This window comes from Lithobates pipiens, unplaced genomic scaffold, assembly GCF_037356315.1.
Source record: "Lithobates pipiens isolate NorthernLeopardFrog02 unplaced genomic scaffold, aLitPip1_a1.2 Scaffold_13, whole genome shotgun sequence".
NCBI classification, from domain to species: domain Eukaryota; kingdom Metazoa; phylum Chordata; class Amphibia; order Anura; family Ranidae; genus Lithobates; species Lithobates pipiens.
In genome coordinates, this window is record NW_027507718.1 from 184,284,334 (window position 1) to 184,308,494 (window position 24,161).

Below are 24,161 nucleotides of genomic sequence, written 5' to 3' on the forward strand. Positions count from 1 at the left end.
TTGCTTCTTCTTTAAGATGGCGATAAACCGGAAGTGATGTAATGTCATCGCTCTCGAGTTACCATAGCGGTGACCCAATCAAAGCCGGTCCTGGCTTTCTTTTTGTCTCCGACTAGCCGGTGGACATGCGTGGTGGGAGGAGGGGGACATGTGTGTCCCGTCACCCCGCTGCTTGTCATAACAATCGTGCTTTTAGTTAGCCGTTGCGGTTGTTATTACAAGAGAGCGGATGGTATGCTCTAAAATATAGTACCGCGGGCAACATGCCGATACAACCACTTGAAGCCAAATGACCTACAGGGTATGAGATTTGGCGGCAAGTGGTTAAGCATATTCACCCTCTCTATTTGTCCTGTTTTATAATTTTCATTGAAAGTAAAAGTTAAAGAAGATCACAAATTCTGAGTTGTGCCCAGAAAAGTAATGGAGGGGAAATCTTCCAATGGGGTCCCCAAGGAATTCCCTTAATTTTCAGGGATTTTCATTCACTTCCTGTTTGGCTATGAGACAGGAAGTGAAAGAAAATCTCTGCATTGGTGAAACGGTGAATAACACCTATAGCTCCACTCGCTTTCAGACCGCCCGCCGTCGTTATATGTTGGTACTTTGACGTTGAATACCGTTGTTATGACAGCAGATAGCTGCCATAACCCCCATGTTTTTTTAAAATGGCAGGCAGTCCGTTTTCAGATAAAAGTGGTCTCTGCGGCAGATTCACCAACCCCCCTTCTCACCGAATGATGGCCCCCACTCGACTCACTTCCGCCCAATGGTCTTGTACTGCGGCAGGTTGGCTCCCCTGGGAAAACTGCCGTAACCCTGTCTGCCCTTTAAAGACGCTGTAGGAGGCTCACGCCAAAGCCGATGCGAGTGCCCCTTGATCGCCCCCTAGTGTTAACCCCTTTCCCGCCAGTGACATTTATACAGTAAAAAGTGCATTTTCTCTTTCGTTCACTGACTGACACAGCTCCATTAATCTTGACCATAGGGTTGTTACGCCACCTTAAGTGAACTAGGCAGAACATGTTATACATGTGAAAAACAGAACTTTACAGTTCCGCCCAGGCGGCGGTCCGTCCAGTAATAACTCCTCAGCCTGTCTCCTGCAGCTCAGTTTTCTTCACCTAGTGAAGGAGATGGACCTAGGATCCCTGCGGGACCATCGATCCTGGGATTTTTTTTTGCTGAAGTTTGCCTTTTGCGCAAGATTTTAAGATCCTGTGATCTGCTATCAACAGCCGGCTGGGTGACAGGCTGGACAGTCTAGATCTTTGTAGTCTTCCCGAGCATGTGCAGACCCTAGCTACGTGCTGGGTTGGCCACAACATGCCCCTCAGGCTCCAGGGGCGGGTGGTGAGCGCAATGCTCCGGGGCACACATATGACCGGACTACTGATGTCTTTTTCACAGTGTACTGTGGCCAGCAGCCACCCCGTACTGATCGGAGAGTGGGTCTGTGATGGGATGTCCCCAGCTCATCCGGATGGTAAGTACAGCTCTCCCTGCCTTGGTGGGATTGAGCAGCTGGGCATTCCCTGGGAGGTTGATTCGGGGGGTCCTTCTCCTCCCTCTCTTCTCTCCCTATCCCCCCCTCCCCCGTGGTGAATGCTGCATGATGGGCTGCTGAGCGATGTGTGTACCTGGGGGGGCTGCGCTGAGTGGCTGTGTCCCTGGGTGTCTGTGGTCTCCCCGCTGTGTGTCTGGAGGTCTGCATGTGCTGATTGCCGTAGCACTGTTCTGCCGCCATTTTCACTGTCCTTTCACTGTGTACAGTTGTTTGTCGGCCATTTTCGGTGTGCCTCGGTGGAAAGCATGGTCAGGAGCCATTTTTCTGTAGCTCGGTGGCCATTTTCTCTGTGATTATGTCCTTTATACAGGGCAGCTAGCGGCCATTTTGTTGTAGTCCAGCGTGGTTTTTGTGCTCAACCCTGGTCCCTGCTGCTCAGAACAGCGCGTTTTTTCACTCAGGACACCTGAGAGCTGACAGGACACAGGCATTTGTATCTGAACGGCGCAGAACTAGGTCAGAGTGGTGAGTCCTGTGGTGGGGGCCCCTCAGTCTGCAGCAGCTAGGAGGGTGGGACTGTGCACCTGTCTTATGTCCCCAAGGGTGGCAGACGGGGTGGGTCAGCATGGCTTCAGAGACTGGTGTTTCTTCCCCAGAACTCCCTGCAATTGCAACCCGCTTGTCTGCAAACAGTGCAGTGCCTTTGGACGCTTTGTTGGCGGTCCTTGAAATGTTCATTGCCAGGGTGCAGGCAGTGTGTGTGCGCAAGGATGGTAAAAAGTGGCCCCTGCCCCCCGTCTTCTGGGGAGAGCTCTGGCGCAGACTCGAGCCCCGCTGAGACTGGCAGCCCCTGCTCTATTACTTCAGATGACGCTGACCAGGACCGATCGGACAGTGCGGATGAGTCCCGTCTGCGCAAGACAAAGCGCTAGTTGGAGCACTTATCATAGCTGTGCGTGATACCCTGAAAATTCAGTATACAGCAGGTCCCCCTGCTGAAGTAGCGCACCCTTTTGGGTCCCGTTAGCCAGCCCGTACATCTAAGATGTTTCCGTATCTGACTTATTTTTCTATAAGTTCATATCGAAGAAGACCGCAATGGACCTTTTCAGTCCCAAAAAGAATGGCGGTGTGTTACCCCTTTGAGGAGAGCCTTCTCAAAAAATGGTCGGCTCCTCTGGTCGTGGACCCCCCAGTATCCAGGTTAAAGTAACCACGATCCCAGTAGAGGGGACTCCTGCATTTAAAGACCCTACTGACAGGAATGCAGAGGCAGTGGCTCGTTCCTTGTTTACGGTTGTGGGGTCTGGCTACAGCACTTGTGTCGCAGACACTTACTGAATGTGCCAAACTTTTGCACCGCAAATTGGAGAAGCAGCAGGCTACTCCCGTCTGCGTAGAACTAGCAGACCAGTTAGTGCACGGCTTTTAGTACATTTGTGATGCGGCCCTGGATACGCTTCCTCTGCTATCTAGGACTTCAGTGTCAGCAGTGGTGCTGAGGCGCCTGATTTGGCTAAAATGCCGGTCTGCGGACTAGGCATCTAAAAAAAATAAAAAAATAAAAATTCACCTTCCTTGGTGAATGGCTCTTTGGCGCCTTGTTGGATGACATTATTAAGAATGTCACAGATGGAAAGAGTGGGAAAAGTACCTTGCTCCCACAGGCCAGGAAGACTAAGGAGCCACGCCACAGGCAAGGGCCCTCATTTTCCGCTCAAGAGGCTTTTTCGTCCGTCTGGGACTTCGACAAAACGCTCCCAGTTCGACAGGATGACTTCTGAGGGACAAAAGCATCCTTGGAACCACAAGCCTAACAAGCCTGCAAACAAAAGTGCTACCGCATGAAGGTTTGCCCGTGTGACGGGTGGGGGATCGCCTTGGGGAGTTTGCAGCCCTATGGCCCTCTTGGCCATTCCACCAATGGGTCTGCAAACTGATTTCCTCTGGCTAAAAGATAGAGTTCCTCTCTTGGCCACCAAACGTATTCTCCCCCTCCAGCGTAAACTTGCTCCCGGCTCACCGGGAGGCCCTAACGAGGGCGGTAAGGGACCTGCTAAGCCACGGGTTGATAGTGCCTGCTCCGGAGTCAGGTTCCAGGGGTTCTACTCCAAACTGTAGTCCCCAAAAAGGAAGAGGTATGTCCAATCTTGGACCTAAAATCCCTCAATTGCTTTGTAAAAGTGCAGAGGTTCAGAATGGAATAAGTTCGCTTAGTGGTCGCTGCACTCCACCAAGGGGACTCCCTGGGGTCTTTGGACATCCAGGATGTGTACCTGCACATACCCATATGCCTCAGGCATCTGAGATTTCTGCAATTTGCAGTTGGGGAAGCACACGTGTGTGGCTCTCCCCTTTGGCTTGGCATCAGCACCCTGAGTCTTTACCGAGGTATTGGCTCTGATTTTGGCGTTGTTGCTACAATGCGGGATCGCGATCGTAGGTTACCTAGACGATCTCTTCTTGAGAGCATCTTCCACCTCAGAATTAAAGGAGTATGTAGCGATCACCAGGAATTCGGGTGGCTGTTGAACCTAAAGAAGTTGGTGCTCATACCGACTCAGCATTTGGAGTACCTAGGCTTCCTGCTGGACTCCATGGAAGCGAGAGTGTTTCTCCCTTCAGACAAACTGCAGACTCTCAGAGCCGCGGTAAAACTATTGATGAACCGCAGGTGGTCGTCGCTGCGCTTTTGCATGCGAGTTCTGGGACTCATGGTGGCCTCCTTCGAGGCGGTACCATACGCCCAGTTTCACACCAGAGTCTTGCAGAAGGAGATCTTGACAAAATGGGACAAATCTCCATTATCCCTGGATTGGCAGATTCGGGTGAGCCAGTCAGTCAGGAACTCCCTGCTCTGGTGGCTGAGGTACCCGGCACTTCGGTCCGGGAAGTCGTTCCTACCTCTACAATGGACAGTGATCAAAACGGACGCCAGCCTTACCCAGGGCCTCTGGTCGGGGGAGAAATCCAAGTTGCCGATCAGTGTGCTTGAGCTACGAGCAATCGGGCTATGCCTCCACATGAGCAACGAGACTACGAGGGCTTCTTATCAGGATCCAGTCAGACAACGCCATGGCGGTGGCATATGTCAACCATCAAGGAGGAACAAGAAGCTTGGCTGTGGCACGGGAGGTCGCTCATATCCTTCAGTGGGCAGAGTGATATGTACCGGCCTTGTCGGGCCACTTACATCCCGGGAGTAGAAAACTGGCATGCGGACTACCTAAGTCACCAGATTCTGGACCCAGGAGAATGGGCGCTGCATCCGGAGGTTTTCAGGCTGCTGTGCCTGCGATGGGGCACACCAGAACTGGATCTCCTGGCCTCCCGTCTCAATCGGAAGGTGCCGAGATTCATATCCAGGACAAGAGATCCTTGGGCAGACGCATCGGATGCGCTGGTGGCTCCGTGGGGTCAGTACTGACTGATCTATTACCTCTAACATCCTCCAGCTCTGTCGTCATGGAGGAGTGAAAGGACCACTCCAGTTGCAACCTGTGAAGCTCTGGTGAACTTCATGCCCAAGAGGGTTAAGGCAGTGCTGGAAAATAATGGTGTACATACAATATATTGAAACTTTGGGCCCAATTTGGACATTTTTACTTAGGGGAGTACTCACTTTTGTTGCCAGTAGACATTAAGGGCTGTGTTCAGTTATTTTGATTGCAAATTTGCACCCTTATACAAGCTATACACGTACTCCTTTTACATAGTAGAAAAGTGTAATTTCTTCAGTGTTGTCACATAAAAAGATATAATAAAATCTTTACAAAAATATGAGGGGTGTACTTTTGTGAGATACTGAGTCTTTTATAATGTGCTAGTATGCAGTGCATACTAGCACATTACTTGCCTGGCAGGGAGAAAGGTGTGTGTGTTTGTTTGTTTTTTTGTTTTTTTGTTTTTAAATGTTTGTTTTATTTTAAAAGTTTACTACAGCTTTAAACCGACTTCTAGCATTTGTGTACATGCCTTTTTAATTTTGTACGCACACACTTTATCCTTGCACGCCTTTTTTTAGGTTCAGCATTACTGCTAGGCGTAAAACTTCAGTCGCTATATCACCTAGTTTGAGGCCCCCTCTATCCCACTCATCCATACGCTCTGACCCTTGTACTGTATACCTTACCCCCCCCCCCCCCACATCTTAGTTTAAAAGTTCATTAACTTCCACTTAGAATGGATCCAAACCCCAATATTAAATTTGTGTGAACCGCTCCTTTCCTGCTTTAATGTAGGTAAGGTTATTTTATATTGTTTAAAAAGGCGTTCAAGGAATAGTTTCTTCCTACTTCCTTTAAGAAGATAACGATTTTCTTCACACTTCCAATGCTGCATTGCAAATATATAAACTGAATCAAGATTGGCGCTGTCCCCACCTATACATTTCAACTTGAGTACATCTTGTTATTAATATATTCACTCCACTCCAGGTGTTGCAGCTCTTTCAAAAGTCCACTCATTGTTTATAAAACTGTTTTATACTTCACCAATGCTGCATTGGGATCGCATTATACTTAAATTGGACTTATAATGAGGCATTCTGTTACAAGGGTCAGGTCTGTAAAGCCTCTAGTGGTATCTAGACATTCCTATTTTGGTTAGCACAATAAATGTATAAGGCAGGCTGGCATTGAATTTTACGGTTATGCATTTTATTTTTTAGGTATATCACACAAGAGGGACACAAGCTAGAGACGGGAGCACCTCGTCCTCCTGCCACCGTAACCAATGCTGTCTCTTGGAGGTCGGAGGGTATAAAATATAGGAAGAATGAAGTTTTTCTGGATGTGATAGAGTCTGTTAACCTTCTTGTAAGTACTTGGACATTAACAGCTGTTGTTAATTTATTACATAACTGTTAATAGTGTAGTAATGACACATTACCTGTTAGTATGATAGACAATGATATTTAAATTTTTATGCATGTGTCATAAACCATGAATCAGACCGAGACAGAAGTACAATTAAATCACACTTGTTTGTTAAATGAAATGAAAAAGATAAATAGAAAAAGCGTAGCCAAAGCATAGCCAGAGTCCAGTAACCGGATAGAGTAGTCAGCCAGAGTTCAATAAACAGATCGGGTAATCAGCCAGGCCAGAAGTCAGGGATCCAAGTAGAGCAACAGCAAGCAGGATAAGGAGCCAGAAGGGATGTCAGCAAGCCAGTCTATAAACAGAACCACAGGAGAGGGTTTCTTGTGATGTGACCAAGGCGAAGGCAGAGGTGAAGTGAGCTGGACAGCTTTAAGTAGGCAGGTCAGACAAGCATGATCAGGAACAGCTGGTAACTGTGGAGAGAGATGAGAGCTGGCAATTAGCTGACAGCTGAGCAGCCAGCCCAGAGAAGGAAGGGCTAAGCCAGCCCTGACAGCATGTTTTGCTTCAATAAACATTTGGCATAATTTGTACTGCCAAGGCATCTACCACAAATCTTTTTTTCTTTCTCACACGTTGGGGGACATAGGAAGCTTTAAACTTCATGTTATATTGCTGTCTATAGGAGTGAACACTGGCAAAAAAACAAACCTGTAGATCAGCTCAGGATAACCCCTCCCACTACCAGCATGCCTCGTTTTTCGTCAGTGTGCTAACAGGATGGATGACTTGTCTCTTTTCATTGATGGACACAGTGCAGATCGTGATCTCTGATCATTGGGGTTATGGCGCCCTGTTCAGGAGCAGGACACCGGGCAAACAAACACCCTTCTTTATCACTTTCTGTTTCAATCGTTTTTATAAAAAATTTTGTGTTCAAATAAGAAACAAACAATACAAAGCAGAGCGGTAAACTCAATTCACGTATAGCTCTTTTTACACAGTAAAATAGGTGTACAAAGAGAGGGATAAAAGAGATCCCAACAACAGGAATGAACCATCTTGGGGATCCAGCATAGATGCATACATAACAACATATGTAAGACCAAATTTGTAGAAAAGGTGGAAAACGATCTCATAGATCAATAACATAGTAATTGATATAAAAGAACTATACAGATTCACCAATAAATGCTTACGGCCCATATGGCCTAAGGCACCAATAGTACTTGGCATCTACAAGGTGGTCTGCTGAGTATGAAAAAAATTTACGTAAATTATAAAATATCAAGTTTCAAACTGACCCCCCCCCCCCCCCCCCCCTGCCAATCTCAACCAACCTATCAGTGAATTGTTGGGTTCACGAATCCCCTTTAAAGTGGTTGTAAACCCTTACAAACCACTTTGACCTACATGTAAGCCTAGATTAAGGCTTACCTGTAGGTCCAAGCAATATCTCCTAAACCTATATGGTTTAGGAGATATTTGCCCAAAAATGGGCACCGCTATCTACGGCGCATGCGCCGTAGACAGCGGCGCGCAGGCGCACTGAGCGCGGCATTCTCAGCGACGGAGCTGCCGCGCGTGTCGGCTCCCGTGCGCATGTACGGGAGTGACGTCATCGCGGCTTCGCCGAATGACAGCGGCGGAGCTGCGAGACCCCACCAACAAGATGGATGCGGCGGACTACAGGGGACAGCGGTGACTTTGCTGGCTCCTGTGTCAGGTAAGTGACACATAATGGGCTACTATGCGATGCATAGTAGTCCATTATGCTTTGCCTTTGCAGGGAATGAAAGAGGAAGTAAACTCATCAGGGTTTACTTCCTCTTTAACAAACTTATTATAAATGGGGTAAAATGAACTAGAGAGAAAGAAGAGAACAAGTCAAAAGTGAGAAAATAAGGGGAAGGAAAGAAAAGAAAAAAGAGTGAGTCCATCTGGGGTGACCCAGGAAGTTCCTTACTATTTTCAAGAGGCAGCCGTGTTCTTTTGCTTATTGTCCAGGAGTAAGGACATAAGCTCACTGCAGGGAACCTTAGTTCCTTTTTCTGCAGGGAAATCTTTTTGTTGTATCCTAGACCTTCTATCAACAGCTAAGCTAGGTGACACTGAATAATATAGATCCAGTAATCACTCTAGGTCAGCTTGCAAGCACGTGCAGGCCTATAGCTATGTGCAGGGTCAGCTACACCAGCTTGATCTGAATGAGCAGTCTGTGACTGCTCATTACTCACAGAGGGTACTATTGACCAGTTGGCCCCAGGACGGTTTGTCAGTGTGCCTCCAGGCAGACAATGCTCTAGCTTTGGCTAAGAGGCATCCTGTCAAGGGGAAGGTACGCCATTCATGATAAGAATGTGATAGGTTTGCACATCTCCCTTTTTTTCCCCTGTACCTTCTTCCTAATGTAGTATCAGTCTTTCACCTCAATGAGGACATAGTCCTCTCATCCTTATGTCCTGCTTCAGAGTATTCAAAGGAAATCTCTCTTCATTGCCTGAACATACTAGGAACCATTAGAGTCTACCTCAGAGCTACAGCTTTGGTCAGTCACATGGATTCCCTATTTTTCCTGTCTTCAGGACTCGTAAAGTACACCCTGCTTCTAAGACCAGCATTGCAAGATGGATAAGAAATCTGATCACTAGAGCTTACACACTCAAGGAAAAATCTCCTCCTGTGCTTTTACATGCCCATTCCGTCAGTTTCCTGGGCATTTTCGCACCAGGTCTCTGTAGCCCAGCTGTGTAAGACTGCCACCTGGTCCTCTGTTCATACGTTTTCCAAGATCTATCAGGTGGATGTCCAATCTTTTGCTGATGCAGCTTTTGGTCAAAAGCGTCTTGCAGCGGCAATCTGAAGTTGAGTCTGTTTACCCTTGTTAGCACAGTTTTATGTTTGCCTAGTTGTTGCTCACACTTCTCAGTCATTGTTGAGGAGGTTCTAGGGTCTATAAATGTTTATTTTCTTACACCAGGGGACACAGAGCCATAGTAAGAACTATGTGGGTTATATCGGCAGATCAGGTGCTGGATACTGGCACTTACCCCACATAACCCCCCCCCCCCCAACTACTGGGAGTCCTCCGTTTTTTTCGCCAGTGTCTAAGGTGTTGGACACGTGTAAGGATGTGTGGTACTGAGCTCCACAGGCAGTAATCCTTTGAGAGCCATCCTGACCGGATCCGTTCTGATGGCTCCGTAAATGGCACCCGGGCCTCGTAATCCGAAGACGCAAGGTTTTGCTTGTGAATGCTTTAAGAGTTGGGCCCTGGGATCCAGTACTTTTTGGTAGTAAGGCCAATAAAAGTTTACTGGCAGAGTCTCTTCTTGCAGGTCCAGGATTGTGGGATAACCTGAGTGTTCCCCTGTTCCTGAAGGTTTCCTTTAAAGGTCTCGGAGCCTACCGTGAAGGACGAAGATTGGATTTTTTATCTCTTAGTACTCTGCAAGAGAAGCTGCTGCCTGGCGGTGGAGGGACAGAGCAGAGTGGTTGCTGGTCAGGTTTGGTGACACAGGCATTTTCCTTTTGACAACATTGTACTGTATAACTAGGATTAATAGCAGTTATTGTACTGTACTATAGCCTAACAAGTGAAACATTCTTTTGCTGGTACTGCCTCTGCTTTGTACTGTAAGCTATGAGTGACAAAGGGACCAGGAACTCCTCTAAGGGTTCAAAGGGGTTAATGGTATACAACAAACTAAAAACCCTTCCAAAAGAATGTCTTCCTCCCCTGAGAAGTAAAAAGGAAAATACGGCCAGTCAGATGAGCCGTCAAGGATGGAACACTTCTGTCCCTGTGTATTTCATAAAAACTGTTTTTTTTTCTTTTACCATTTAAAAGATTATTGCTATGTCTATCCATAGTCAGACTAAACATAGCAGATTCCCATGTAGTCCTCAGGGCCATTTTGCTGAGGTGCAGGAGGCTGGGGATAAGGTAGATCTTTCCAAATATTGGAAGATACTTATTTTTCTCTAGTCATCTTCCAGGACTGCATAGCCTGAGAGATGACTGATCCACCTGACAGGAAACACAATCAACACACAAGGTTAAAAGGCCCCTCCCTTCCCCCTGCACCTCAGTTATTGATTTTGTTTCCCGGCAGCGGAACGTTTGTTTTTGTCTATAGACCTGAAGCTAGTAGTGGATGGTCCCCCCCCCCCCCCCGGGGGGCTGGATTCCAAAGCCGGAGAGGGTGGCGGATCCAGCCAGGGTTCAGTCCCTTCCCAGGAGGCCCCCATGGCCAGGGGAGATGTTACGCCCCAGCAAGGAGCCTCCCAGGTACAGAGGGGTATCCCGGAACTCCTGTGAGCACATACCTCATGCCTCTTCTTCCACCCAGTCAGGTACAGGGGTGTTGACGATACTGGAGTCTGGGACTGGAGCCCAAGCTGCTGAAGAAGTAGGGGACAGCCCAGGGTGTCCAGTGGTTCTGGGCAGGGCTTTTTGGAAGGTTTTCCATCTCTTAGTGAATGCTGTAATACTCCTGGCTAAGGAGTAAGTGTTCCGGCTGGGTGGAGCAAGATGGCGCTGCTTCCGTTTCCAGGCGTCATCACTTCCGGTTTCCGGTCTACGTCAAAATGGTGGATCCAGAAAAGCTAGAGGCCAAATCCTCTTTTGAGCGGTGGGCCCTCAAAAAAAATGGCGCTAATCACTGGTGTCTGAGGAGCAGTTTTTCAAGACTCCGGAGAGTCGGGCAGAGGCCTCATGACTGTCGCTCCTTTTCCTCTCGGTTGCCTCCTGGACGGACCCAGCAAGGAACAAGATGGAAAGAGAGGAGGACACAGTCACACCCTTAACACAGGAAGAGGCTACAGGTGGTGAGTCCTCTTCTGTTTGTAAGAGGGGTCTTACTTACACTATGGGGGGAGGCACAGGAGCGAGAGATTGTGAATAGTATTTAAGGGTGTTGTGTCTCTCTTTTGTCTCCTTAGAACCTAGCGGCTCTGCTCAAGGGGCTCACAAGGCTAGGGGTAAAAATCCCCCTCCCCCAGAATAAAAAGGTGTGGGAACTGTAGTGACAAGCTCTCACCAGACCATGCTAAACCTTTTTGTTCTAGGTGCATTCATAAGCTGTTGAGTAAGGAAACCTCACAGGTTATGAAGGATTTCCTGGTAGTACAGTCTGAGATGCTTTCTACACTGCAATCTCTTAAGACAGCCATAGCGCCTAAGGAAGGGCAGAGGACAGATGATAAAGCAATCTTGTCCTCTAAAGAAGATATTTCCTCTCAGGAAGGCTTTTCAGACAGGGGTCAGAAAACCTTGCAGAGAACCCCATCCTCAGTTACTTCAGGTGTTGAGGAAGTGGAGGAGTCAGAGGAAGACTCACTAGAATAGGGGGAAAACTCAGATCCTTATAGTCAGGATAGTGATGGTCCTAGAGCTAGTAGCCACCTCTTTCCCTTGGAGGATATGGGGCAGTTACTCAGGGCGATTTATGTCTCTGAGGATATCCCAGAACCTCCGGTTCAGGCTTCTGCCAGGGATAGGATGTACAGGGGATTGGCAAAACCTCAATCCAGGGTATTCCCAGTTCATCAGGCCCAAAAGGAGGTGATACTGAGAGAGTGGAAAGACACAGAAAGAGAGGTTCTCAGACTTAAGACTTTGAAGAGGAGGTTTCCTTTTGGGGAGGAAGAACAGAAGTTTTTCAAGACCCCCAAGTTAGATTCAGCCCTGTCACAGGTCTTGAAGAAATCTGATTTGTCTTTTGAGGACTCGAGTAACTTGAAAGACCAAATGGACACAAGGGCCAAGACGCTCTTGAGAAGAGCGTGGGTTGCAAATGCAGCAGCCATGGCTCCTGCCTTGGCATCAGCTTGCGTGGCAAGGAATGTGGATGCATGGTTAGGTAGACTCTCCACCCATGTTTCTAGAGGGAGTAATTCTAAAGAAGTCACAGATTCTCTAGAATTAATAGGTAAGGCTGTGGCATATCTAGCGGATGCGGCAGTAGAATCCGTCAGGAACATGGCCAAGTCTGCGGCCCTCCTTAATTCCGCAAGAAGGGCTGTCTGGGTCAAGTCATGGGAAGGAGACCATATATCTAGATCACGACTATGCGGGTTGCCTTCTGAGGGCTCCCAACTTTTTGGACCAGGCCTGGATCAGGTCTTGTCAAGGTCAGCAGAAAGGGGGGGAAAAGTTCCCGGTTAAAGCTAAAAGAGAGAGGGGCAAGAAGTTTTTTCGTCCCCCCCACTAACCAGTGTCAATTTGAAGGAAAAAAGGATGCGAATAGAAGGTGGGGGAAGGGAAAGGGCACGCAAAAAGGTAGCCTGCTCTTTTCCAGTCCTAAAGACGCCACCAAGCATTCCAAGGGACGTCAGGGTAGGGGGGGAGATTGGAATACTTTGTCCCTCAGTGGAACAAGATCTCCGGAAGCCCCTACATATTACAGATCTTGACAGAGGGATATCATCTGGAACTTCTCTCCCCTCCCCCTCAAAACTTTTTTCTGACCAGTCTTCCCAAGGAATCTTCAAGGGCCGCAGGACTGTTGGACAGCGTGCAGGGATTGTCGTTCCAGGAGGTGATCGTTTCCGTTCCACCATAAGAGTATTATCAGGGATTTTACTTGCATGTTTTTGTCGTCCAAAAACCGTCAGGGAAATTTTGCCTGATATTAAATCTCAGGAAACTGAACAGGTTTTTAAGACAAAAGACCTTCAGGCTGGAGAGTATTTATACGGTGTGCAGGCATTTATTAAAAGATGCGTTTATAGACACGATAGATCTGAGGGATGCTTATCTCCACATTCCAATAGCCAAGGAACACCAGTCCCTGCTGAGGTTCGCAGTCTTAACGAGCAGAGAAATTCAGCAATTCCGAGCTCTCCCCTTTTTGGATTGACAGCAAGCCCAAGGATCTTCACAAAGGTCCTGGCGGAGGTTCGTAGCTTATTTACATCTTCAGGGGGTGTCCCTTATATCTTATCTAGGCGACTTACTGGTATACGGACAGTCTCAAGAACAGGTGGAAGTAGACATAGAGTGATCTCTACCCTGGAAACCTTGGGCTGGATAATGAACAGAGAAAAATCTTCTCTAACACCATCCCAAATAAAAATGTTTCTGGGATACCTGGTGGATACAGAGGCTCAGAAACAGTTTTTTCCAGAGAAGAAATGGTTAAAAGTGGCTACAGCGGTCTCCTCTTTAAAGGAAGCCAGAGAGTGCGCTCGCAAGCAGATCATGAGGGTGTTGGGTCTGATGACCTTGTGTATTCCAGCGGTTCCCTGGGCTCAGCTCCATTCACGGGAGCTGCAGTTCTTCCTACTGTCCTCCTGGGACAAAAGGAAGGAGTCACTGGACGGGAAGGTGTCTATCCCAGCAATAGTAGAGGCCTCCCTAGATTGGTGGTTGGATCAGGACAGGCTCATGTTGGGCTCACCCTGGGACCAATGGAATCCCACAAGAATCACTACCGATGCAAGCACTTGGGGTTGGGGAGCTCACCTGGGGGATGTTCAGGCACAGGGGGCCTGGACTTCTTCCCAGGCGGGGGCCTCCTCCAACCACAGGGAACTTCTGGCGGTGGGCCAGGTGTTAAGAGCCTTCGGAGACAGGATTCAGGGGTTAGAGGTTCAGGTTCTGTCGGACAATATGACAACAATCTCTTACCTAAACCGTCAGGGGGGCACCAGATCCAGGAAGGAATAGAATCTAGCCCTGAACATTTAAATTGGGCCGAAGAAAACCTTCAATCCATATCGGCAGTTCACATAAGAGGAACCGCCAATGTGGTGGCAGATTTTCTAAGTCGGAAACCCATACTCCAGAGGGAATGGGAGTTAAACCGGGAGGTCTTTCTGCAGATAAGTCAGAGATTTGGGTTCCCAGACAGACTTTTTTTGCCCACAGAGGAAAAAATAAAAGTGGATTGTTTCTTCTCCCTCAACAGAGAAGGGGGATCTAAGGGAGTGGACACTCTGTCTCAGGACTGGGACTTCCGTCTTGCATACGCTTTTCCTTCACTAGTGTTGATACCACCGGTTCTACAAAAGCTGGCCTGCTCAGACTACAGACTGATCCTGATAGCCCCATGGTGGCCAACGAGGACGTCGTTTGTCACTCTCAGTGGTCAATCTCTCCTCTGCTCCGTCTTCCAGCCAGACAAGATCTTCTCCTACAAGGGCCAGTCTTCCACCCTGACCCGGGGCTCTTCTGTCTGATGGCATGGTACTTGAGGAGCAGATCCTCAGAGGTAAAGGTTGTTCTGATAGGGAAATTGAGACCCTCTAGGGCAGCAGGAAGCTGGTCACCAGGAGAATCTATTCTAAAGTTTGGAATTGTTTCTCACAGTGGTGCCAGAATAAGGAAGTGTCTGTCCTTTCAGTACCAGTGGTACTGGAATTCCTACAAGCAGGGGTGGATCCGGGGATTTCCACGAACACCCTGAGTGTACAGATAGCAGCATTATCTGTATTTATGGATCAGAGGCTCGCACTAGAGCCCCTGATTAAGACATTTATTCTGGCAAGGGAAAGGGTGACCCCTGTTAGGGTGAAAGGTTCCATGGCGGGAAAACAAACGCTAGTTTTGGAGGTACTGATGAAAGCGCCCTTCGAACCAGCGCAGGAAATTTCAGTTCATTTTTTGACTCTGAAGTTAGCCTTCTTTACTGGCCATAACCACGGGCAGAAGGGTGAGTGACCTACAGGCCCTGTCAGTTAAGGAGCCTTTTTTGTTGGTTTTAGAAGATAGAGTGGTTCTGAGACAGGATCCACTATATCTTCCCAGGGTCGCATCTAAGTTTAATAGAGCGCAGGAGATCATTTTGCCTTCCTTCTGTGATAATCCAAAAAATGAGAAGGAGAGGAAATTTAATTTATTAGATGTTAGGAAATGTCTGTTGACATATCTGGATAGGGTGAAGGATTACAGGAAGTCTAATCACCTCTTAATTTTATTTAGCAGCCCCAGAAAGGGAGGTAAGGCATCTAAATCTACGGTGGTTAGATGGGTTAGGCAGACAATAGCATTGGGCTATGTGCAGACAGGTTCCCCAGTACCAGTGGATCTTAAAGCTCACTCAACGAGATCCTTGGCGGCCTCTTGGGCAGAGAGAGCTGGGACCTTGATAGAACAGGTCTGCCACACAGCCACTTGGGCGAAGCAGGATACCATTTTGAAGCACTATAGAGTGGAACTGCTGTCGCCTCAGGATCTGACATTTGGAAGGAAGGTGCTGCAAGCGGTGGTTCCGCCCTTAGATAGGCCTTGAACTTCTTGTCCATCCTCTCAGGTTATGCCGTCCTGGAAGATGACTAGAGAAAATTTATAGTTACGATAACTGTTTTTCTAGGATATCTTCCAGGACGGCAGACCTACTTCCCACCCATGTTTTAATGTAAGTACTACAGGAAGAGTTTCTCTCTGTCACCCGGATAACCTATTACTTTGGGAGAACTGGGGTTCAGGGGGAAGGGAGGAGCCTTTTAACCTTGTGTGTTGATTGTGTTTCCTGTCGGGTGGACCAGTCATCTCTCAGGTTATACCGTCCTGGAAGATATCCTAGAAAAACAGTTATCGGTAAGTAACTGTCAATTTTCCTCTTCGGAGGATCCTAAAAGGGAGGGAGTAGCCGCACAAGTGAGGTGTTTGTCTGCTCCCTTAACCCTTTTGTTGCCTGCAGCACAGGCTCTTGAGGTATCTACCTCTAATAGGGTTCATTTGAACCTCCCCCACCTGTGGATGTTTTTTCTTATTCGTGCATAGCTATGTATTCTGAATGGAAACATTTCTATGAAAGAAATGGGGGGGGGGGGGTTACAGCTATTAATGCTGCAATCACCTCAGTGAGCAGAGTCTTGCATGTCCAGTGGATAATGCACTGATAAATGATCCAGCAAGTTAAGGTTGGATTTTCCTTTTAAAGACATGTCTTTTGCAGTTCTGGCTGCAATTGGAGTAGCTTAGTCCATTAACACTTTAACGTCTGCTCCACTATTTTGGTGGAGCACATTTTGAGTCACACCAATGCATTGGAATGTGGACTCCAAGGGGTTAAGGAACAGGTGTGAGATACCTGAAAGTTCTGCCTGATCAGCAGGCCCGGCAAGGGGCTGGTGTATTTGACGCACTGTGTGTCACAGATTCTATGAAGGACTAGATCGTTTAAGCCCTATGGCTTATACTTGGGCTAGTGCATTTTTGAAGAGGTCCGTGGCTGAGATATTGATCAGCCTAAGCACCAGGTGAAAACCCTTAGCCAGTCTGTGTCCCTTCCTGGTTAACGACTATTTAGAGTGGATAAGTACATCCAAAAGGGGTAAAACTCTTTACCAGAAAGGGGGGGTCAAACAGTTCTCTTTCAATCATGCAGCCTCGCCTATGCCCGGGGTATCTGCCTTTAGGCAGTCTCATCAAGGGCAGCACCAGGATCTTGGGGGCAGAAAGCCCATGAAGCAGAATGCTAAGGCCTTCTCATGAAGGAATATCCGCACTCATTTAAGTGAGGGGAAACGTTCTGCAAATCTCAGTCTGGCAGGCATAATGTTAAGAGCAGAGGGATTTCTGCGATTTTTCATTTTTTTTTTTTCTCTAGGATACATCTAGAGTTTCAAAAGCCGGATTGGCCCAGTCGGCTTTCAGTCTAAGGGTTCCGGGGTTCGGGTCCTGTTTGGGTGCTGCCTGTGGGGTCCTTGGGGCTGCTGATGCGGCAGTCTTTCTACAAGAGTGTCGTTCTCCTCAAGGAATGCTCCTAAGGTTCCAAAGAGAAAAAAAGTCTTTCTGGTCTCTGGATCAGCTGTTATCCCAGTCAGTGATATCAGAGATTCCCTTAGTGGAACAGGGTTTTTTTTTTTGGCTCAAACCTTTTAAGGTCCCAGAGCCAAGCAGCGATGTAAGACCCATTCTGGATCTCGGAGATCTGAATTGGCACTTAAACATCCGATCCTTTCATAATTCGATTGGCTGTGTCCATCCTGCAATGAGGGGAGTTGCATATCTCCAGGTGTCAAAGTTTCCCGCTTATCAGAAATCTCTGCGGTTTGAAATCTAAAATTATTTTTTTTATCAATCGTGCCATTTGGCACTACGAGTGTTCTGAAAGATTCTGGCACCTCCTTTAGCCAGGTTAAGGGCTCAAGGCATAACGGTCCTAGCCTATTAGAAGATCTACTTTTAATAGATCATTCAGTCTCAGGTCTAAAACCAGAGTCTGATCTCAGCTGTAGATATCTCTAGGTTGGATTCTCAGCCTAGGAAGATTCTCCTTAAAACTATCAAGGAGGTTACTTGGGGGCTGGTTATAGATACCATACAGAAGAAGGTATTCCCCAGACGTGAAGGACTAATTCAACTTATCAGGAAAGGAAAATTCCTTCATTCGGCTGCAGAAATTTTTTAGGGGAAATGGTGGCCTCCTTCAAGGCCGTCCCTTACGCGCAGTTTTATAATCTGAGACTGTGTCAAGACACCATCCTGACGGTCTGGAATAAAGAAGATTCAGGCCTTCTTTGTTTCCAATACGCTTGGCTCCTGACATAAGTCAGAGCCTAAATTGGTGGTTGTTATCCAGCAGGAGGGAAAATCTTTATCCTGCAAGGTGTTAACAACAGATGCCAACCTTCTAGGCTGGGGATCAGCCCCAGGAGAAGATTCTGTCCAGGGGAGATGGCCCAGGTTAAGAGGACCTTGCCTATCAACTTTGTTGGAAGTTTCAGGCAGTACATCTGGCCATAGAATCTTGGCGGTTAGATTACGGAACTGTCCTGACAGGATTCAGTCTGACAGAGCCATGGCGGTGGCTTACATCAATCACCAGGGGAGGCACGGCAAGTCGTGCAGCCCAAAAAAAAGAGGTGAATAATGTTCTAGCTTTGGCAGCACACAACACTCCTTGCCTAGCGGCAATTTTAATATTTCAGGTGTACTACTTGAGACGCCAACAATTCTTTCCGGGAGAATGATCTCTTCACCCCAACAACATCCTAGCAATATGTCAGATGAGGTACTCCAGACATGGACCTATTCGCGTCCAGATTCAATAATAAGGTCGACAACTTTATGTCAAACAAGGGGTCTGCTAGCAGGCAGAACAGACACATTTGCCTTCCCAGGGGATCAGTTTTCACTGATCTATGCATTTCCTCTAGCTCTGCTACTTCCATTCCTTCTCCGCAGTATTAAGCAGGAACAAGAGGAGGTGATTCTGGTGGCCCCAGCTGGGTCCCAGAAGATCTTAATTTATCAAGATCATAAAGATGGCAGTAGTAGTCCTTTGGACTCTGCCATTATAGCCAGACCTTCTTGTACAGGGTCCAGTATTTCATCCTACTTTACAGACAAGGAGTTTAACAGGTTTGACTGTTGAATCCCACTTTATAAAAGATTGTGGATGATCTCTTTCAGTAGTGTCAATTTTGACTAAGCTCAGGAAGCCGGCTTCCAGAATCACTTACTATAGAATCTGTATGGCATAGGTTTCTTGGTATGGATCCAGGAGTTGGCATCCCGGGAAGTATGTCAATAGGCAGGATTCCTGTATATGGTATCTGAAATGAAGCTGGCCTTGACTTTTATCAAGAGCCAGATCCAGACCATGTCTTTTCCTATGATCTCTTGCTTGCCACTCTAGGTACATAGCTTATTCAGGGGGTAACATGGTTTATTCCCCCCTATCAAGGTACCTCTAAATCCTTAGGATTTAAAATTGGTCTTATTGGCTTTGTTAAATCAGCTGTTTGAACCTTACGAGAAATTCTCTTGGTTCTTTTTTTTTTTTTTTTAATTAATGTTTATTGAAGAAGAGAAGCATGTACAATAGCATAGCAATCAATACATAAACCAATACCGGGGGCAGTGTTATTACATCGTTAGTTACTATGGATCAGAGCCATCTACTGCCCACGAGGGTCTAGCCACCAGAGGTATAAATCACCGAACAACCTCCGCGGTAATACAAATACACCCCTCTCTTCCATTATTAAAGAGAGAATACATAAGACAGAGATAGAGAAAGAGTAAAGAAAAGGAAAAAAGGAAGAGAGATATAGAGAAATAAGGGGGGATGTGGGAGCGGGGGGGGGGGGGGAGGAAGGCAGGTCCACCTCTAATAAACAACTCCAAAATTACAGTAGAAACCGTAAGAGTAAGAGTTATGATCACATCACATTGGTTGAGACATTATGGCTGCATAACTAGAGGAATATTTAAAGGCAACCCAACAGGCCCAGATCTTCGTCGCCAGCTCAGATTTACCCCGGAGGGAGAGAGTCATGTCCTCCATGTAATAGGTGGTATCCACGTTGAGTAACCAACGTCGGAGCGTGGGGATCTTCCTCAGTTTCCAAAACTGTGGGATGAGGGTTTTGGCGGCATTTAGAAGGTGTGGTGTAATCGACCTTTTATAAGGGCCCGCTGGCTTCCCCGTGCAGTGGAACAGAACATACCACAGGTCGTTAGGGACTTCCCAACCCTGGATCTCTTTAATCCAATATAGAATCGCCAGCCAGAATGGGCGGATCCTCGGGCAGTACCACCAAATATGAGCATGAGTGGCTTCCTCTCCACACTCCCGCCAACACAGTGGGGAGGACTGAGGAGAAAACCTGTGTAATACAACAGGCGTGTAGTGCCATCTGGTCAAAAGTTTTATACGCCATTTCTGATGCTTTAGAGGATCCGGAGGATGTATGAGCCAGGGTTAAGATTTGTGATTTCTGGGACGGTGATAGATCCGTATGCAGTTCCCTTTCCCAGTACCGTAGGAATGTGGGAGTACCAGTAGAAGTGAGGGACAGCAGTGCTTGATAAAAGTACGAAACCGGCCTCTGTCGGGCTAGGGTCGGCAAATGCGGTTTCCACAGGCGTGAGCTCTGCCAAGGAGCGCAAGGGTTTTGGGAGCAAGCGAACAAAGTTCAACAGTTGATGATGTTTCCAGCGGTCCATATAGGATATGGGGGAATCACCCATGATGGAAGAAAGTGACAAAACGCCGGAGGGGCCGGCGAATTGATGTAGGTAGATGTTATTGCCCAGCCACCACGGGTGAATCTGAGGGTCCATGTTACCCGGTGGGAAGAAATCGTGACCCACCAAGGGCATCAGGGGGGAGTTATACAACCAGCCTTGCGTCCTACAGATAGAGTCCCATACCATCAAGGATGAGTGCGTTAGCGGTGACGTGGTAGGCAAAAGAGTCCGGAATTTCCTCGGGATCCACATCAGTGTGGAAGGTTCAGCGCCACATAGGTCCGTTTCTAAATTCACCCAGAGTTTCGTGTCTTTGCAATATTTCAAATCAGAGAGCCTAGTCAGCACAATGGATCTATAATAAAGTTTAAAGTCTGGCACTGCTAAGCCACCCTTACATTTAGGGTGGGTGAGGAGAGATCTAGGCAGTCTGGGTCTTTTCCTATTCCATATGTATCGATATACCAAAGATGTCAAGATTGTAAAAAATCCCACCGGTATCCCAAACGGGACCATCTGAAGCATGAAGAGCACCCTGGGCAGCAAATTCATCTTAACCAGCCCAATTCTGCCCAACCAAGAATGTCGTAGCTGGGACCATTTCTGGATATCTGACCTAAGTGTGTTGAGCAGGGGTAGAAAGTTAGCGCGGAAAAGGGACGATAGGGAGGGCGTAAGTTGAATGCCTAAATATTTCATGGAGCTCAGCTGCCAAGTAAAGGGATAGTTCCGTTTCAGGTGAGACACCTGTCTGGCAGGGACAGAGATGTTTAACAGTTCCGATTTGGACATATTAATCTTAAAATTCGAGACCAAGCCATAGGCCGAAAACTCAGACATAAGATTGGGGAGGGTGATCAATGGTTGTTGTACATAAAACAATATATCATCAGCGTAAGCCGCGTATTTGTGTTCTGTCTTACCTATTGATATGCCATGTATACTCGGGTTTTGCCTGATAAGGGAGAGAGGGTTCCAGGGAGATCACAAATAAAGAGCGGGCATCCCTGGCGGGTGCCATTGTATAGGGTGAAGGGGTCACTAAGGGTGCCATTAATCCGTATCTGAGCAGTGGGGCGGTGGTATATAATAAATAATATTTTAGAGCGCAAAGAGGGACCAATGCCTAGGTGCACCAGCGTAGCCATAAGGTAGTCCCAGTCCACCCTGTCAAACGCCTTTTCAGCATCCGTGGAGAGTAACAGGGTGGGCTGGGAAGTCCGCCGCACATATGCCATCAGTGAAAGTGTGCGGAGAGAGTTATCCCGCGCCTCCCTCCCAGGGATGAATCCCGTCTGATCCCGTGAGATCCACCGTGGTATCAAGGGGAGCAGCCTGTTCGCTATAGCTTTAGCATAAATCTTCGCGTCAATATTCAAGAGCGAGATAGGGCGGTAGCTCGCGCAGTCACTAGGGTCCTTGCCCGCCTTGGGTAATACAGTGATGTGGGCATGAGTGGTCTCCGGGCGAAGGTCTCCGCCGGTCGAGGTCACGTTAGCGTAATTGGTCAAGTAAGGAAGCAGTATGTCAGCGTACGCTCGATAATAAGACACCGTGAGGCCGTCCGGTCCCGGGGCCCTACCACAAGCCATACTCTTCATGGCGCCCAGAAGCTCCGCAGCCGTAAACTCACCCTCCAAGGAAGCCAAAACCTCCACGGAGAGCGTCGGGAGGGCGGTACGGGCCAGATAGTCCCTAATAAGGCATCCCCGTGTATCTCTATCTTGGACGTCCTGGTGCACCTGATACAGACGTTGATAAAAGTCCCTGAATGTCCGGGCTATACGGGGGGTATCAAACACCAGGTCTCCCGAGGGGGTCTTAACTTTAGCAATAAACGCCGCATTTTTACGCTGTCGCACCGAGTTGGCCAACAACCTACTGGGTTTATCCCCCCACTCATAAAATCGGTGAGCTATTATCCGAGAACGTCGCTTTTGGTCCAAATGAAGGAGGGACTATAGGGTCTCCTGTTTCTCCATCAGGGCGTGGAAAAGGGCCAGAGTCTGGTTCAGTTTATGCTGGCGTTCTAAGTCTGCAATGTCACGCAACAAGGTGGACTGGTGTAGCATGCGCTCCCTCTTCTTCCTAGATCCCAATTCCATGAACTTACCCCTAATATACACCTTGTGGGCTTCCCATAACACTCCCGGTGAGACGTCAGGACTTACATTAGTCTTAAAATAAAACTCTAAATTGTCACCCATCACCTTTTTATCTGCCTCCTCGGCTATCAGGTCCTCGTTCAATTTCCAATTAGTGGATTTCAGGGGTATGGACTCTACTTTGATGGTTAAGGAGATCGGTGCGTGATCGGACAGGGGGGAGGAGTCAATGCTTGACTTTACTATGAGCGGTAGGTGTTGATGATCAATGAAACATAGATCAATTCTAGAATATGTTTGGTGTACGGAGGAATAGTAGGTAAAGTCCCTTTCCCGCGGGTGATTAATTCTCCAGACATCCATCAACTGCAGGTCATGGAGTTGAGAGCGTATAAACCTCAATCTGCTGGATAGCGAGGAACCACCCCTAGAGGTGTCTAAAGTAGGTTCCAGGGGAACATTAAAGTCGCCTGCTAGTAGGATGCATCCACGGGCAAAACTCCGCAAGGAGCTGAGTGTGGAGGCAAGAAAACTCGCTTGGTTTTTGTTAGGGGAAATACAAAGTGGCCAAAGTACACTGCATGCTGCCCAGGGTGCCCCGGAGAAACAGAAAACGTCCCGCAGGATCACTCAACATATCTTCAAATGTGAACGCGGTTCCCCTACGAATTCCAATGGCCACACCTTTTGCTTTAGGAATGTCGGAGAGGCTGTAGTACCACGTGGGGTACTTCGGTGAGTGTAGTCTAACTAGGGTCGTCTGCGTGAGGTGGGTCTCCTGAAGGAAGACCACGTCCCCCCGCAAACGGCCCAGCTCCCTATATAAATTGTGTCTCTTCCCCGGGGCATGAAGGCCCCGTACATTAAAAGATATAAGGTTCACAGTAGCCATGGGGTCTCAGGAGGAGGAACCGCAAACACCATAACATTACCAGTGCAACACAGAGGCGGACTGCCGCTAAATAGGGGGGGGGGGGGGGATCAGAGGAGGTGGAGGCAGTAGACAAGAGAGGGGAAAGAGAGAAGGAAAGGAGAAGAGAAGGAAACAAGAAAATGAAAGACCCCCCCCCCGTAGTGGGAAAAACAAAATGAACCAGAAAAAATGCTGTCTGATAGCGGCTAGTAGTGCACGCATTTCCATGCCGTGCGCGAGCGGGCCACGCGACCGCCACAGGGCCCCCGCGCCCCCCACCCCAACAGGGGTACGGACGCCAGGGCCCCGCGCCGGGCAGCCCCCGCTCAAAAAGGAGGGGGACGGGACTCGGGCAACCGGGCGCAAACCACACCTTGAAGGTCCGAAGCAGCGGCCCGGTGCCGACACCAAAACATAAAAATATAGAAATCACATCCAGTACATAGGACAGTAAAACACCTGTATAGAACAATATGAATATGAAGCTAGGGCGGTAAGGCATATAGGGGGGATACCGCAAGCCAATCAGGTTCAAAAGGAAAGGGGAGGGAGAGGGAAAAGTGAAACGCCATTAAATGAAACATATGAAAACACAGGCAACCCCATCAGAGGACCCAGAACAAAAAAGAAAAAAAAAAATTGCAATGTCTACTCTCGGGCAGGGGCCCCCAATGAGGCGCCAGGATGTGAGCCACACGGCCAAGGATGATCCACCCACGGCCTCGCAAGTTCCAGTTGCCGCCAGAAGCGGTCGATGTCCACGTACAACCATGGTAGGGAAGCCCTCACAACCTCGTTCAGGCGGTATGCCCCACAAGTGCAAGTAATCATCCAGAACAGGGAAGCAAGCTGTAGGGCATATTGCCGTTTCAAGGGCGTTAAT

General features: G+C 48.0%; 1 protein-coding gene across 3 annotated transcripts in view; it reads left to right on the plus strand.

Moving 5' to 3' along the window:
* AP1M1 (adaptor related protein complex 1 subunit mu 1) overlaps window positions 1–24,161 on the plus strand; it is a 179,900-nt gene that overhangs the window by 99,637 nt on the left and 56,102 nt on the right. For all 3 annotated transcript variants that reach the window (XM_077475958.1, XM_077475957.1, XM_077475959.1), the window contains one exon: window positions 6,177–6,324. In XM_077475958.1, coding sequence (XP_077332084.1) covers window positions 6,177–6,324 — 148 coding nt within the window. The remainder of the gene's footprint in view (window positions 1–6,176; window positions 6,325–24,161) is intronic.